Below are 14706 nucleotides of genomic sequence, written 5' to 3' on the forward strand. Positions count from 1 at the left end.
TTACAAGCATGTTGAGGTCCAAATTTTACCTAAGACAAAACAAATATAAAGACAGTAGTCATGAAGAATCAAAGGAGATAATTTACATGGTAAAGGTTTATGGATTGGACAGAAATTGAATGAATATAAATGGCAAGATGTTCTATCAATTGCACGAATAGTAATTTCAATTTAGAACTATTGTTAAGTATTAACTATATTTTTTGTTTGTTTTGTTTTCTTATGTTAATTCTTTTATGAATGGACAAGATATGAAGTTTTATAATTCATTTTATTTTACATATTTTGAATTGTTGTCTTCTATGGTTTGTCGCTTTTGGCAAGTGGAGATTTCTATTGTTGCATTATCTTAGATTTTTGTTTGATTTGTAACCGTTTGGTTACTCAATATCGCATTGTCGATGGATCTATTATTTCAAAATGTATGTTTGTCCTTTCGAGGAATACAAAAATGAAGCAAAAAAAGAATCGCTTGGTCCCGGATTAACCTTGGAACCGGATCGGACCCACAGGGTCGGTCTTGTCCTCGATACCAAGCTCAACAGGGTTCCCTGTCTCAAAAATTGAGGACCAACACTGTGCGGGTTAGTCCCCGGGTCAGATGTTGAACCAGCTCAACCTGGATCACACTCACTCCTAGTTCCAAGGAACTCGAAAAATCCCTCACTTTAATGTCTAATTGAGGTTGTGTTTCAAAAGGGAAACGTGTGAATAGCTGCAATACATACTTCCAAGCAAAACATTGAGCAAGATTGTCAAGCGATTGACCCATCGATTTTGATGGCTTGGGCATTTGAGTAGACAGATTAATCCGCATTTAATAAGTGACCAATACAAATATTTAAAGTAAAATCAAGCGGGAATTTCTTATAATTGTTGCAACGTGCAATTATATTTTATACCAAACAAAAGAAAGTGCCACGAGCTAAACAAGGGAAGAGGGGGTGGGATCAGATGTCGACGGAACCACGAATGCCAAATGTACACCTTCCCATTCGGACGTCAGATCTCTCTCCTCGCCTGCCATCGTAGACCTTCTCGCCTTTGCCTATTTCTCACGTCTTTAATAAATAAGAATATCGCAGGGCCCGCCCTGATGAACGGTCGATAGTGATACGTGCGCACTTTCGACGTGGTCACGTGAACCACGTTAATAGACTTAAAAAGTAATACGTAACAAGACAGGAAAATTTCAAATAAGAGTCTTAAACGTGATCGCTTTCTCAAAAGAAGGCACGGAAAGGCATAGAGTTGATATTGTCTCAAGGGTCTGAAATAACCAACTTAATCATATATAAGGATTTGAAGTTGGGTCGCTTTTTCAAAAGATGATCCAAGTATGGATCTTGTCTTAAATAAGGATCTAAAGTGATCGACATAATTTCAAACAAGAGTGCGAAGAGAGGCCGTTTTCCCAGAAAAACCCAAAATGGACTTTGTTCTAAATAAAGGTCTTAAGTGACAAATTTAATCTCAAATAAGGGCCTAAACTTATCAGTTGGCTAAATCTTTGCTGGCTAGCTTACATGTGCGACTTACGTGCTTAATCCGATGGCAAGGCGGCAACATCACAAGCAAATTTTTTCCAAAATATTCTGCTTTGACCCAATTTGAAAAAGTCCCAAATTGAAGCTAGGTTGTTTCGAGGCTTTTTCTAAGGGCAGCTTTCATTATAAGATCACCAACGTAACTTCTCCATTTCGATCATGACTGTCGTTCTCAGCTTGCTGATGTTACCATCTAAATAAAGCACGTGAGTTACATGTGCAAATCAGCCAACTAGGGAGCTCGGCCCTTATTTGAAATTAAGTAGGCCACTTCAAGTCCTTTTTTATGCGAGGGCAACTCTAGGCTCTTTTTGAGAAAACAACCTCACTTTAGTCTCTTATTTAAAATTAAGTTGGCACTTCAGTACCTTATTTGAAAAAAAAGGTCGATTTGAGCCCTTTTTTTTTAATAGAAAAAGGCTCTACTTCTCACCTTTATATAAGACAAAATTAGCCACTTCGAATTCTTATTTTAGATTAGGTCCACTCTTAATCCTCTTTTAAGTTTGTCCAAAAAAAATCCTCTTTTAAGAAAAGTGGCTCCAATTCAATCCCTTAATTAATATTTTCCTGAATAAGAATTTGTAGATTGATATGATGATATTTTTTGAATTTTATATTGCCAATGCCACAAGTGGAGAAAAATTCTTCAACGCGTAATCTACCGGTTATAGAAAACAATAGCAAATAATAGATGACGATCGAATGTTGCTCGTGTCAATTTCTTTTTCCACTGATGATATCTGTTGTGATCCTTTTTCTAATGATGCAATGCCCACTTATAAAGCGATTTTTGTTCATAAATCACTATTGTAAATGAATTATAGTACGTTGAATGTCGCCATAATATGAGAGATAGCTTCGACAACATACTTTTTCTTTCACGCGTGGAATCATCGTGCTTGCCAAGGACCATCCTTGTTCCTTGTGGAAGGAAATTACCTATTACCCCTCCCCTAGGTGTCAAAAAAGCCCATGCCAATCTGACCCGGCCCTACCCTAAAATTTAGGATATTTTGGGATCGGACCTTAGTCTTCTTTAGGGTAGGGTTTTTAAGTGTGAGTATTGTTAGGGTTGGGCCGGGTCAGGCTTTTTTGACACTAGTACCCACTTACCCAATATCCACAGCAGTAAAGATATTTTAGCATCTCCCGTCGCTCCTCTGCCAAATTCTATGGATAAGAATGGACTCCCAGCCAAATTCTATGGATAAGAATGGACTCCCAGTCTTCTTCACCTTCTGCCAAGTTCTATGGATAAGAATGGACTCCCAGTCTTCTTCACCTTCTCCCAATTGAAGCTCTGACGACGGCCTCGTTCGAATGCGATGGGACTCGCTTCGGCCATTTAGAGTTGTGCGCGAAGCCCTTGTCTCTTCTATCCATCACTGCACGGGGCTTCACGGCCACCGCCGTCGCCGTCACCGTCTTCGTCGCCGTCGCCGTCTCCATTGCCATCGCCGTCGCCATCTCCGTCGCCGTCGCCGTCGCCATCGCCATCACCGTCGCCGTCGCTTAGGCTCTCATCTCGGTCCGCCTACGCTCGCATTCCAGATCGCAAGTCTCTCCTTCATCGCTACCCGCCCCCACATTAGCTTTCTTTGACTAGTCTGAATTGGATGTGATTTTTCTTTTTCTTGGTTTTGCAAATAATTGCACCCTCCATGGCCACTGCGCTCCTGTCTCTTGCTTGAGAAAGACTGAGCAGGAGGACGATTTATCCACCTCTAGTGAGATTTTGGCGTTGTGGCACCGGCACCGGCACCGGCACCGGCACTGACCCGGCCCTACCTGATCCATCTCTTGAAGTAAATGCTGAATAGGGTCTTGGGTAGGGGCGGGGCGGGGCGGTTCAAGCGTGACCCTGTACGTTTCGGGTTGGATATCAGGAAAGCCCGACCTGACTCGACCCATTGACACCCCTACCCCTCCCTCCCTCGTCCCGTCTCTCTCACTCTCTCTCTCTTTCAACGAGGCTAGCGAGCTTGAGCCTCAATGGCATGCATCGATGGCCGGCCCTTGTCAAATTTAAGAGGAGCAATTTCGGAAAGTGTTTTCATATTTTTAAATTTAGAAATCCACTTTCCTAATTTTATGCAAGAATATTTTTCTTGGTCGGAAGGAGTTTTCGATTGACCAATCATTTTCGGCGAACTAAACGGAAAAAATTCGAAAAATTAATTTAAAAAAAAATACTTTTTCTCAAATAAACACACCCTTAGTTGCAAGATTTTTACAAAATCTTATATTTTGAAGGGTCCTCTTTCTATACATCACACAATGCATAATGCCCTTACATCTTCAACTGGTCACGCCAAGTCATCGTTGGAGCTGGAATCCCGTCGATGCTTGTACGCGAAGCAATGACATGCTGCACGAGGGCAACAAAGGTAGCAGTTAAATGGCACTCATGCGCTAATAGGCATGCAGCCCTGCTGACAAATGGATTGGGGTATAGGAACGCTAATATCTCAGGTGTGGAGTTCGACTCCCGCTTTCTGTAAGAGACAGAACAAAAGTCAGAAAATAAGAAGAATTAGAAATAGGACAGAAAAAAAAATGGCACTCATGCATTAATTTCCCTTACAATGTAAAACATCATCTTTAATCTATGTTTCCAACCCTTCTATATCCTCTATTTCAATTTGTTCCCCATGCAGGAATATATACATATTTAATGATTCCTGGGTCTTGTATCTGGCCCTTGCTGAAAAAATTGGCACACCAAGTGAAGCTTTATAAGACACATTCATTCCATGTGCCCATCATGCAGCTTTACTCAATTAAACATCTTCGGTCAGGAGCGAATGTAAGATGGAAATAGAGAAATTATGCTAGGTACGTTAAGAGGGGTTGACGATATTGATATGCAAAGAGATCGGACATGTTCTTATTGCCTGGTCGAATGAGGACAACTCATTCAAAGGTCCGCTTGCGGCATTTGGCCGGCTGATTTTGTACGAGGGCTACATTTTCCTCCGACCATGCTTCTAATAGGTGAACGACAAATTATAGATATCACACACATGTAAATTTAATAAAATGAAAATGCAGGTGGTGTCCATCTACGTTATACCATCCAACCAGGGGCGGAAGAAAACAAGGTTCTTTGGCGCGAAGTATATGTCTTACATTATTGTAATTTTGTTTGGCAAACCTGGCCATGTTTTAAATGAGATGAAGAATGTCGGAAGAAGGTGGCGACCCAAAACGTGGGTATAAATAGAGATCCCCTTTCTTCATCTGAAGACCACAACAGCACAACTCTCTCGAACAAAAGAGGTATATCTCTCTCTGTGCGATAGGTTCATGCTTTTCCCTATGCTAAGTTAAGTTCGCGGCGCTATATCTTTAATGCATATGCATGCCTATCGTTACGTAATCTCAGAAAACAAGCAGTCTTTTGAGGAGTTTTGATCTGTAGCAACTCGCTCGTCATTGCTTTTGTGGGTTATTTTTTCTTTTTTTTGTTTGCATGAATCATCAGGAAGGACACTCCACGGGAGTCGGAATATAATCAGTTGAAGGAAGAGAGGAAAAAGAGAAGACCAGAATGTGGAGGCTGAAGATAGCAGAAGGAGTGGACGGTCCCTACTTGTACAGCACCAACAACTACGTGGGGAGGCAGATTTGGGAGTTCGACCCCGAGGCCGGCACCGCGGAGGAGCGCGCTGAGGTGGAGGCCGCTCGCCAGCACTTCTACGATCACCGCCACCAAGTCAAGCCCTGCAGCGACCTCCTCTGGCGCATGCAGGTATGTAACATATAGGCATGCACATGCATTAAACACCAATCGGAATTTTGCCCCACTTGTAATTTGTTTAGTACACCATTACTGTTGTTGCTTATTATGAAGTTTAACTCTTGTTGACATGTGGTAATGCCATGTGAAAGGCAAGCTTAAGCTGACGCGTGGTGATATCTGGGCAGTTCCTGAGGGAGAAGCAGTTCAAGCAGACGAACCTGCCGGTGAAGGTGGAGGACGGCGAGGAGATCACCTACGACAAGGCATGCACGGCGCTGAGGCGGGCCGTCCGCTTCTTCTCCGCCCTGCAGGCCAGCGACGGCCACTGGCCTGCCGAGAACACCGGCCCTCTCTTCTTCCTTCCTCCCCTGGTCATATGCGTCTACATCACCGGCCACCTTGACGCCGTCTTCACCACCGAGCACTGCAAAGAGATCCTCCGCTACATCTACAACCACCAGGTACTCTTTTCTCGCAAAAACAGAGACATCCAGATGGAGAAAATAGCAGAATAACTATGAAAGACTTCGACGTGAAACTGTGGGCGTGTTTTGCATTTATTTTGTTGCAGAATGAAGATGGTGGATGGGGCTTGCACATTGAAGGTCACAGCACCATGTTCTGCACGGCCCTGAGCTACATATGCATGCGCATTCTCGGGGAAGGGCCTGATGGTGGCCTGGACAATGCTTGTACTCGGGCCAGGAAGTGGATTCGTGACCATGGCGGGGTCATCTACATGCCCTCCTGGGGCAAGACTTGGCTCTCGGTACTCTCTCTCTTCCTTCTGAATCGACAAAAAATTGTCCTCAAGATTGGTTTCCGTATGTGTTTGAGTGAATCGTATAAATGACATTGTGCTTGTGCTTGTGTGTTGTCTTGTCATGCATGCTCTGTAGATTCTCGGCGTTTTCGATTGGTCTGGAAGCAACCCATTGCCCCCTGAGTTCTGGATTTTACCTTCATTCGGCCCCATTCATCCAGGTTTGTTTTCGCAGATAATATTAAACTTGTCCTTGATGGTACTCTATAGTAGTCCTGTATATTTAATTTTACACAGGTATTAAGACAAAGGTGTTGGATTAGTTTTCAAATTGAAACCACATGGCATTTTTGCTGCCCCAACAAGAATATGGCGTTGGCTTGTTATTAAAGTGGCCACCCTCCCAGAATTCCCATTGAAAGATAGAAAGTTTCAAGTTCTGTTTCATTAATTGCGTTTCTCTTTAGTTTCGTGGATATGTTGTCTGAATCGTCCCGTTTTGTATAATGTAGCTAAGATGTTTTGCTTCTGTCGGACGACTTACATGCCCATGTCGTACTTGTACGGGAAAAGATTTGTCGGTCCGATCACGCCTCTTGTTCAACAGTTGAGAGAAGAACTTCATACTCAATCCTACGACACGATTTGCTGGAGAAAAGTCCGCCATCTTTGTGCCCAGGCAAGTATCACGAGCTGGTCCAAAATATCAATTCAGAATCCGATAGTTTGTGAGTCAGCAAATTCTTAATGAAATGATTCGAGTTATTGTTGCAGGAGGATCTCTACTATCCCCATCACTTAGCACAAGATCTGATCTGGGATAGTCTTCACATATTTACAGAGCCTTTTCTCAACCGTTGGCCGTTTAATAAACTTAGACAGAAGGCTCTTCAAGTGACAATGAAGCACATTCACTACGAAGATGAGAACAGTCGATATATCACAATTGGATGTGTGGAAAAGGTAATGAATACATAGATTTAAGGAGGAGAGAGAGACATAAAACGCAAAATTCACACTTCATGGGAAAACATCACTGAGTATATCTTTTGCTTTGGACTTGGACAGGTGTTATGCATGCTTGCTTGCTGGGTAGAAGACCCAGACAGCGACTATTTCAAGAAGCATCTTGCTAGGATACCGGATTACCTTTGGGTTGCTGAAGACGGAATGAAGATGCAGGTTAGTAATAGTGTCACTGAACTATAACAGAATTGGGCTTAAATTATACTGATAGATACTTATGCGGCAAATTTGAAAGATGGAAGCACTCTCATAACAATGAGAAGATTGATTTAGTAAAGTGAGACCATCTAGAGGAAAGCTTAGTTTGGTGGTTGGCTCATTCATATGCAGAGTTTTGGCAGCCAAATGTGGGACACGGGCTTCGCCATCCAAGCTTTGCTTGCCAGTAATATGACTGAGGAGATAGCACCGGTATTAGCTAGAGGACACGACTACATTAAAAAATCTCAGGTTTGATCTTCGATTCTTGTGGGCATCTGCTTGTCTTCTAACATCTTTCTAGTTTCTTTTGCTTCCTCACATAAGCTGAACCTTCATAGATCCATTTACAACATTCCAGGTCAAGGAGAATCCTTCTGGTGACTTCAAATGCATGTACCGTCATATTTCTAAAGGATCTTGGACATTTTCGGATCAAGATCACGGTTGGCAAGTCTCTGATTGCACTGCAGAAGCTCTGAAGGTAATACTGCTGGGGATACCTTCACTGCATCCGCAGGTTCAATCCAATCCCAAATTGCTCAGTTTCTCACTGAATCTATCTCGCTGTATATTCAGTGTTGCTTGCTTTTTTCAATGATGCCACCTGAAATTGTGGGTGACAAGATGGAGCCAGAGAGATTGTATGATGCTGTCAACATCTTACTCTCTCTACAAGTGAGTATACCATTGTTTTTCTTTCTTGAGCGAGACTTGAGAAAATGAGAAAATCTTTGATCTAGACAAGAAATATCGGCTAGACTTTGTTTGCTCTATGCATCCTAAAATCACATTGCTATTTAAGTTTTCTTCGAGTTTCATAAGTTTTTTCAGATGTCCAAGTATGATAATAAATTGTAATATGGTCACATTAACCATGGATGTCACTTGATCCAGAGTAAAAATGGCGGATTGGCAGCTTGGGAGCCTGCAGGAGCACAGGATTGGCTAGAAGTAAGTTACTACATTGGTAGGAATTCCTTGATGGTCCTCACAAACTAAGACATGTTCCTTTGTTCATAAATTACTAAATCTGGCCATTCTTTCTCATCATTTGTCACTTGCAGCTCCTAAATCCGACAGAGTTGTTTGAGGACGTCGTCATTGAGCATGAATATGTCGAATGCACATCATCAGCTATTCAAGCTTTAGTTTTGCTAAGGAAGTTGTATCCTGGTCACAGAAAGAAGCAGATAGCGGATTTTATATCAAGTGCTGTCCAGTATCTGGAGAGCATCCAAAGGCCAGATGGCTCATGGTATGTTCCTTTTCCATTGGGTACTTATGAAGAATTGGGATAAGTTAAGGAAATGACTAACTAATTGAGCAATTCCTGCAGGTATGGGTGCTGGGGAGTTTGTTTTACATACGGCTCATGGTTCGCGCTTGGAGGACTAGCAGCTGCTGGCAAGACATATAGCAATTGTGCAGCTATGCGCAATGGAGTCGCCTTTCTTCTACGAACACAGTTGCAGGATGGCGGGTGGGGAGAGAGCTATCTTTCTTGCTCGAATAAGGTAATTTCTGGAGGGAACTTCTAGTTTCTACAGCGTGTTCGGCTTTAGCTGTCTTAATTGCATGCTTTTCTGGCAGCATGGAAATCTTGAATTTTCTAACGCCAGATTTGTCAATGTAGGAATACGTACCACTTGAAGGAAACAGATCAAATCTGGTGCACACCGCTTGGGCTTTGATGGGTCTGATTCACGCGGGGCAGGTCAGTGATCGCATTAACCATACTTTGATGACAGTAGTGAAGTTTCTGACTTTGGTATTTCATCTGCGATCAGGCGAAGAGGGATCCGACTCCCCTACACCGTGCCGCAAAGCTGCTAATCAATTCACAAATGGAAGACGGAGATTATCCTCAACAGGTTTGTACCTTTCTATCACTTGATCTCGTATAGGTTAATATCTCAGGAAAAAAAAGGCTGAGCCTCACCAATATCCTTGGAAAGAATGTCCTGTGCACTACTAATCCATACAACTAGGAGAACCTAGAGATGATTATTGTCCACGCGTATTATCTTACAAACAGTTTTGTTTAATAACTCAAAACATCATCAGGAACTAGTGCAAATAAAAAAAAAAACCTTAATTAGAGAGCGAACTCAATCGGTAAGAATTGCCTTACAACGAAACAACATGATGTAAGCACGAACTTTGTCTGCCGTTATTCTTAATATTCAATGGTTCTGTGTTGCAGGAAATCACTGGGGTTTTTCTGAGGAATTGCATGTTACACTATGCCGCTTTCAGGAACATATTCCCATTGTCGGCTCTCGCGGAGTATTGTAGGCAGGTTGCAGCACCGTCAAAAGGCCTTCGAAGAAACAAGGCATACCATCACAACTGACAGAGGAAACATGAATTTTGTAAGCACAAAAGTAATCAAAACCCATGTGTGTGGTTTCTGTTGTACGACAGAAGTAGATCCGAAGGATTTGCGGTCCTAGTACTGAGGATCCAAGCTAAGATTACGGTGTATGTATAATTCATTGTAATAGAATCCAAACTCTTCTTGAAATAAATGGAAATGATCAGTTACAATGTGGCTGGAAGCATTGGAGCATTCATATCAGTTCTTCAATTCCGTTTCTTCTGGTGTTGAGTCAAAGTTGTTTGTTTCATTTTCCCATCTTTCAAAATAGGGACTGATACAAGATTCACGGAATTTCTTTCATTTTTATCGTATTATCGTTCTTTAGCGATCTACTCTTTTCTCTTTATCCTCTCGATGATACACGAGACAAGACAGTTCGTCTAATTATCATGTGCAAATATATCCCATCTGTTCTGTACATGATTCATATGATGACTGTTTTTATATCCATTAATCAATTATTGCGATTGACTTTCTCTCATTTTATTGGCATTTTGTTGGACTAGCTTCAAAACAAGAAAGGTCCCCCTCGATTTAAGAGGGGGGTGGTACATATATGCGATTATTTGCATAAAGAATCTTATATCATTCATGTTCATAATTAATATACGCATGTACATTTCTTGACAACTAAATTACCATCACAGGATTCTGATTTGTCCGTCGGTACTGTCATTCGGGAAGTACCGCTGAGGACAACTCCCAACAAATTCGATGCTACATTATTGGTTCTCATCACAGGATTATACTTCAAGAATCCAATGTTAGTCGATTTTCATATCAAACACATACCATATCTCATATGAGACAAAATTAGTAACATCAGAGATAACCGAGTAATAATGACATCGAGAAGACAAACTTCATTTATTAATTTTTTTTTTAAAAGTATTATAAAATAAATAGTAACCCTCACGTAGTATTACTTGCCAAATATAGTAGCAGCTCTGAAATTCTTACCGAGCGTATATCACTACCTCATTTATATAAATTTATTACAACAAAGTTTTTTCAGTGTTATTATCTCTAAACGAGCCACCTAGGATTGTTGATTGTTCAAGCTCAACTCTTCTCTCTGCAAGAAAAAAAGATTCGGTGCTTTTGCCACTAAGAAAAAAAAAACATGTATGCACTAATATATTTCCCTGATCCTTCTCCTCTCTCTTCGTTAGTTTCCAATTTAATTATAACTCATTTTTATTTAAGAAATACCTTTTATTTTAGCAAAATAACATAATTTAAGGTTTTTCCATATTAGTTAGTAGACAAAAGCTTCTATTGTTTATATGTATTTCAGAGATGGTATGATATCTACAATATAAGATATCTTATAATGTGTTTGTAAATCTTCTTTATTATACTAATTGATCACTTTGTATTTTGATAATTCAGTTTTATAAGTACCTTTTTACAACTAATGGTAAGTTAAAATAATGTTGTATTTATGCTAGATCATGCTCCATTTAAATAATATTTTTGTATGACGTCAACACGTGCAACGGTGGGTAAACGTTTAGTTTTGTTAAATTACACCGTTATCTTTTATCTTTCTTTTTATGCTCATTTTGATTAAATAAATTGTGAAATCATTAATAACCTACTAACCTTACAAATCAAGAAAGGCACGAGTCTAAGCACATGTTGGATGGTTCAAATATGAAATCATTTACATTTGGTAATCGCTTGGAACAAATGAACAGGTGATGAAGTGGATCGGACACCTGCAATGTTTGATAACCGATGAAAAGTAGAGTTGTAAATCTAAAAGAATCTCCAAGTACTCAACACAATAACAAACATAGAATCTTCGGTAAAGATAGGCATTTTCAGAATCCTAAATCTGGAAAGAGGAGTATTGACTGCAACTATTGCAATGCAGTTGATTAATTATCTGTTAAATCATATAATTCACATGTGAGATCTATAAAATTCGCTAGGATCATCCGATAAATTACATCTCAGATGATCCGAGACCTGCGATCACCGCTATGATGAGTGACCATTCGCAGTGGTTGCACTCCTCGGGCAACCACCAAAATGGTGGTTGCCGGCCTCCCCTATCTAAGTCATGTAGTAGGTCCTCCCTAAACCGATCCTATGGTGGCAATTGCCTCCAATGATAGTTGCGACCACCACTACCCCCATTTATTGCTAAAGTAAGTTAGGGACTTTCTTCCTGCCTCTATACGATATTTCCATTTTTCATTTTTTTCAATCTATCTTATCCTTGATACACAAAAACATGGTTGCTTCGAGGCGCCTTTAGCTACCACAACCATCGCACTCCACTGTCATGCCTTGTCCCTGTCCATTCGTCTCTTCCCCACCAGTGATCGCTACAATACGTAAGGGATTTTTTTCCACTCTTTTTTTTTGGTATTTATAATTTTTACTTTTTTCAGTCTATCTTATCCTTGATGCACAAAATCATGGTCGATGTTTTGGGGCACCTTTAGATACCACAACATTCGCACTCCACTGTCATGCCTTGTCCCCATCCATTCGTCCCTCCCCACCAGCCTTGGTGCAAACAACCTCAGGGCAACTCGCTTGGGCAGTAGCCCCAGACTTGGGTCGGGTTCTTCCGAGGCGGGCAACTTCCAATCACATGTCACGGCCTAAATTGACCATACACACGCACGGAGAAAGTCGAGAATGAAAAGACAGAAAAGGAAAAGGGAAGGAAAATAGGATAGATGTATCAATTTTACAATGAGTAGATTTAGAATTTAAATTTGTTTCGTAATTTTCAAAGGATCTCACTTCTTTAGACTTAAACATGTCATTAAGAGGTGCCATCCGAACTCTCGGGATGTAAAGCATAGAGAGTTATTCCTTCCTCCCTAGGAAGACAAACATATGGGGAGAAGAGGGGGATTTGAGGGGGTCCGGCCGCCAAAACATAAAACAAGGCGTGTAGGAGAGAGCCGGAAATGGTTTTACTCGCTACCTCTCAAGGCAATGATCCCTGGAGTTAACGGTAACCTATAACCCCTGGGTGAGTATCTCCCGGTTACCGTTACCGAACAATAGGAAAGATCTATTAATTTTCAATGAGTAAATTTAGAATTTAAATTTATTTCGTAATTTTCAAAGGATATCACTTCTTGGCATAAAGCGTGTGTGCCTAATTTATCATATTGTGGATGGGACAGAAAATATAAGTCGATCGAGGGATGATGGATTTGCATTTAACGACAATCGTTAATCTGATCTTTGGAAAAGGATTGGTGGGACAACATAGTCATGGGATCTTACTATATACTAATCTATTTACATATCAATCTTCTTAACAGATCTAACAAGTAAAATGTGAACGAGAGAATTGATCGAACCTCAAGATCATAAAATGTCATTTCGTACACCATATTAAGCCATGCATCTTACAAACAATCCAAAAGTATAATAGATAAAAAAAAATGATGGTGCGATGGAAAATTAACGTTTCAGCACCATTGGTATAACTTTTTCGTATCTCGTATTAGTGTATGATTGGTGTATAACAACTATTCGTCTTGTCGACATGATCTCGGTTCTTGTCTAACTTTTCAACTTAGCTTTTAGGTATTAAAATGTCCTTTTAAGTAATTTGAACCGGTCACAGTGACTAAACTTTAGTATAGTTGCGCAAGCAACTACTAGAACTCTATGTGTTACTATTGATCTATTTTTTTAATAGAACTAACTTTGCCATTGCAATGTGCTTTTCTTTGCTATTTGTTAAACTTATTATGACCTATACCTTGCATGTTTGGACAATTAAATGCATGATGCATAGGATTTTAATGTGAAGTCTTTGATTTGTCAAAAGTTAATGCTTCACCTACCTATTGCTTGACGTTAGTATTATAGCTAATCCACATGTAACTAGACGAGTGGATCAAGTAAAAATACTCGCAAAAATAATGCTAAATTATTTCAAAGTTACAATTTTGTATTACACTGGTATTAATTTTACTAATTAAAATTGCCAATTCATAATATTGCAAAATTATTGCCCATTGAAAAATTTTATTTTCTTCTTAAAATTAATCTCCATTACAGAAATTACATAACAGTGCTAGGAACAATCTTTTTATATAAAACTATGAATAACCTATCTAGTCAATAAAGAACTAATGCACATAAAAACATTACAATGTATGATTAACATTAACTTAAAATTCCTCGGAAGCAAGGCTTAGTGATATCTTGCACAATAGACACGTTATATTTCAAACCTAACAAGCACAAATGGTAACAATTTAGACAATTTTGTAGGAGAGTCTCTAATACTATATTTATATAGAGGTAAATATAAGCAAATGACTACACACAAGAATTAGTAGGATTTCGAGGCATATCAGTGACTTTTTTACTCACACACTTTATACGACATTTCATAGTAATCAATATAACTAATACTCTACTTCCATAATCCACCATTCTAAAAAGTTGTTTGTCAGCATGCGCAATAATTCAGCCCACTCCACTAAGTTGTGTTTTCTTCTATTCGCTACTTTTCACTTGCTTTCACTTAGGGTTAATACCGCGAAAAATTTCAAATTGATACGTCTGTGATAATTTTATCTAAAATTAATTTTTTTACCACAAAAAATCCTAAATTAGTACACCTGTGACAAATTTACCCTCAGTTTATTTCCGTTAAATTTTACTGTTAAATTGCTTTGTTAAATGACATGCGGCAATTGACGGATATACCAATTTTATGTTTTACCCTTTGTTTGTCACAGGCGTACTAGTTTATGATTTTTTGTGGTATTAATTCAATTTAATATAAACTAATAGATGGTAAATTTGTTACAAATGTATCAGTTCGGGGTTTTTTGTGGTCAAAAAATTAGTTTGAGGTAAATTTATCACAGATATATCAATTTGGGGATTTACATGGTTAAAAAATTAATTTAAAATAAAATTATCACAGATATACCAGTTTAGAATTTTTCGTGATATTAATCCTTTCGCTTATGTGTGCCATTTGGCTTGTATCGTTGGAATCTTGTCTGCATTTACTTTTGGCCTCTATGATTGAGTCTGTAAAGGC

General features: G+C 39.6%; 1 protein-coding gene across 1 annotated transcript; it reads left to right on the plus strand.

The window, feature by feature from the left end:
* The first annotated feature begins 5065 nt into the window (after window positions 1-5065).
* On the plus strand, window positions 5066-9829 carry LOC115681688 (beta-amyrin synthase-like). Its single transcript, XM_030605712.2, has 16 exons — window positions 5066-5301; window positions 5478-5753; window positions 5864-6061; window positions 6192-6276; window positions 6568-6734; window positions 6830-7018; window positions 7124-7237; window positions 7412-7531; window positions 7641-7763; window positions 7859-7957; window positions 8177-8233; window positions 8347-8537; window positions 8619-8796; window positions 8916-8996; window positions 9070-9153; window positions 9486-9829. Exons 1-16 carry the CDS (start codon window positions 5101-5103, stop codon window positions 9633-9635), a joined length of 2313 nt encoding a protein of 770 aa, XP_030461572.1. The 5' UTR covers window positions 5066-5100; the 3' UTR covers window positions 9636-9829.
* The last annotated feature ends 4877 nt before the right edge of the window (window positions 9830-14706 follow it).

This window comes from Syzygium oleosum, unplaced genomic scaffold (assembly GCF_021117445.2).
Source record: "Syzygium oleosum isolate NSW1041296 unplaced genomic scaffold, Sole_v2.1 Sole_v2.05, whole genome shotgun sequence".
Classification (NCBI taxonomy): Eukaryota; Viridiplantae; Streptophyta; class Magnoliopsida; order Myrtales; family Myrtaceae; genus Syzygium; species Syzygium oleosum.

Bases quoted from the DNA above. Each gene is read 5' to 3' on its own strand.
- LOC115681688 (XM_030605712.2), top strand. From the start codon at position 5,101: ATGTGGAGGCTGAAGATAGCAGAAGGAGTGGACGGTCCCTACTTGTAC. The intron at 6,277-6,567 runs GTTTGTTTTCGC...TGTATAATGTAG, and splicing joins ATTCGGCCCCATTCATCCAG to CTAAGATGTTTTGCTTCTGT. The intron at 7,958-8,176 runs GTGAGTATACCA...CACTTGATCCAG, and splicing joins ACATCTTACTCTCTCTACAA to AGTAAAAATGGCGGATTGGC.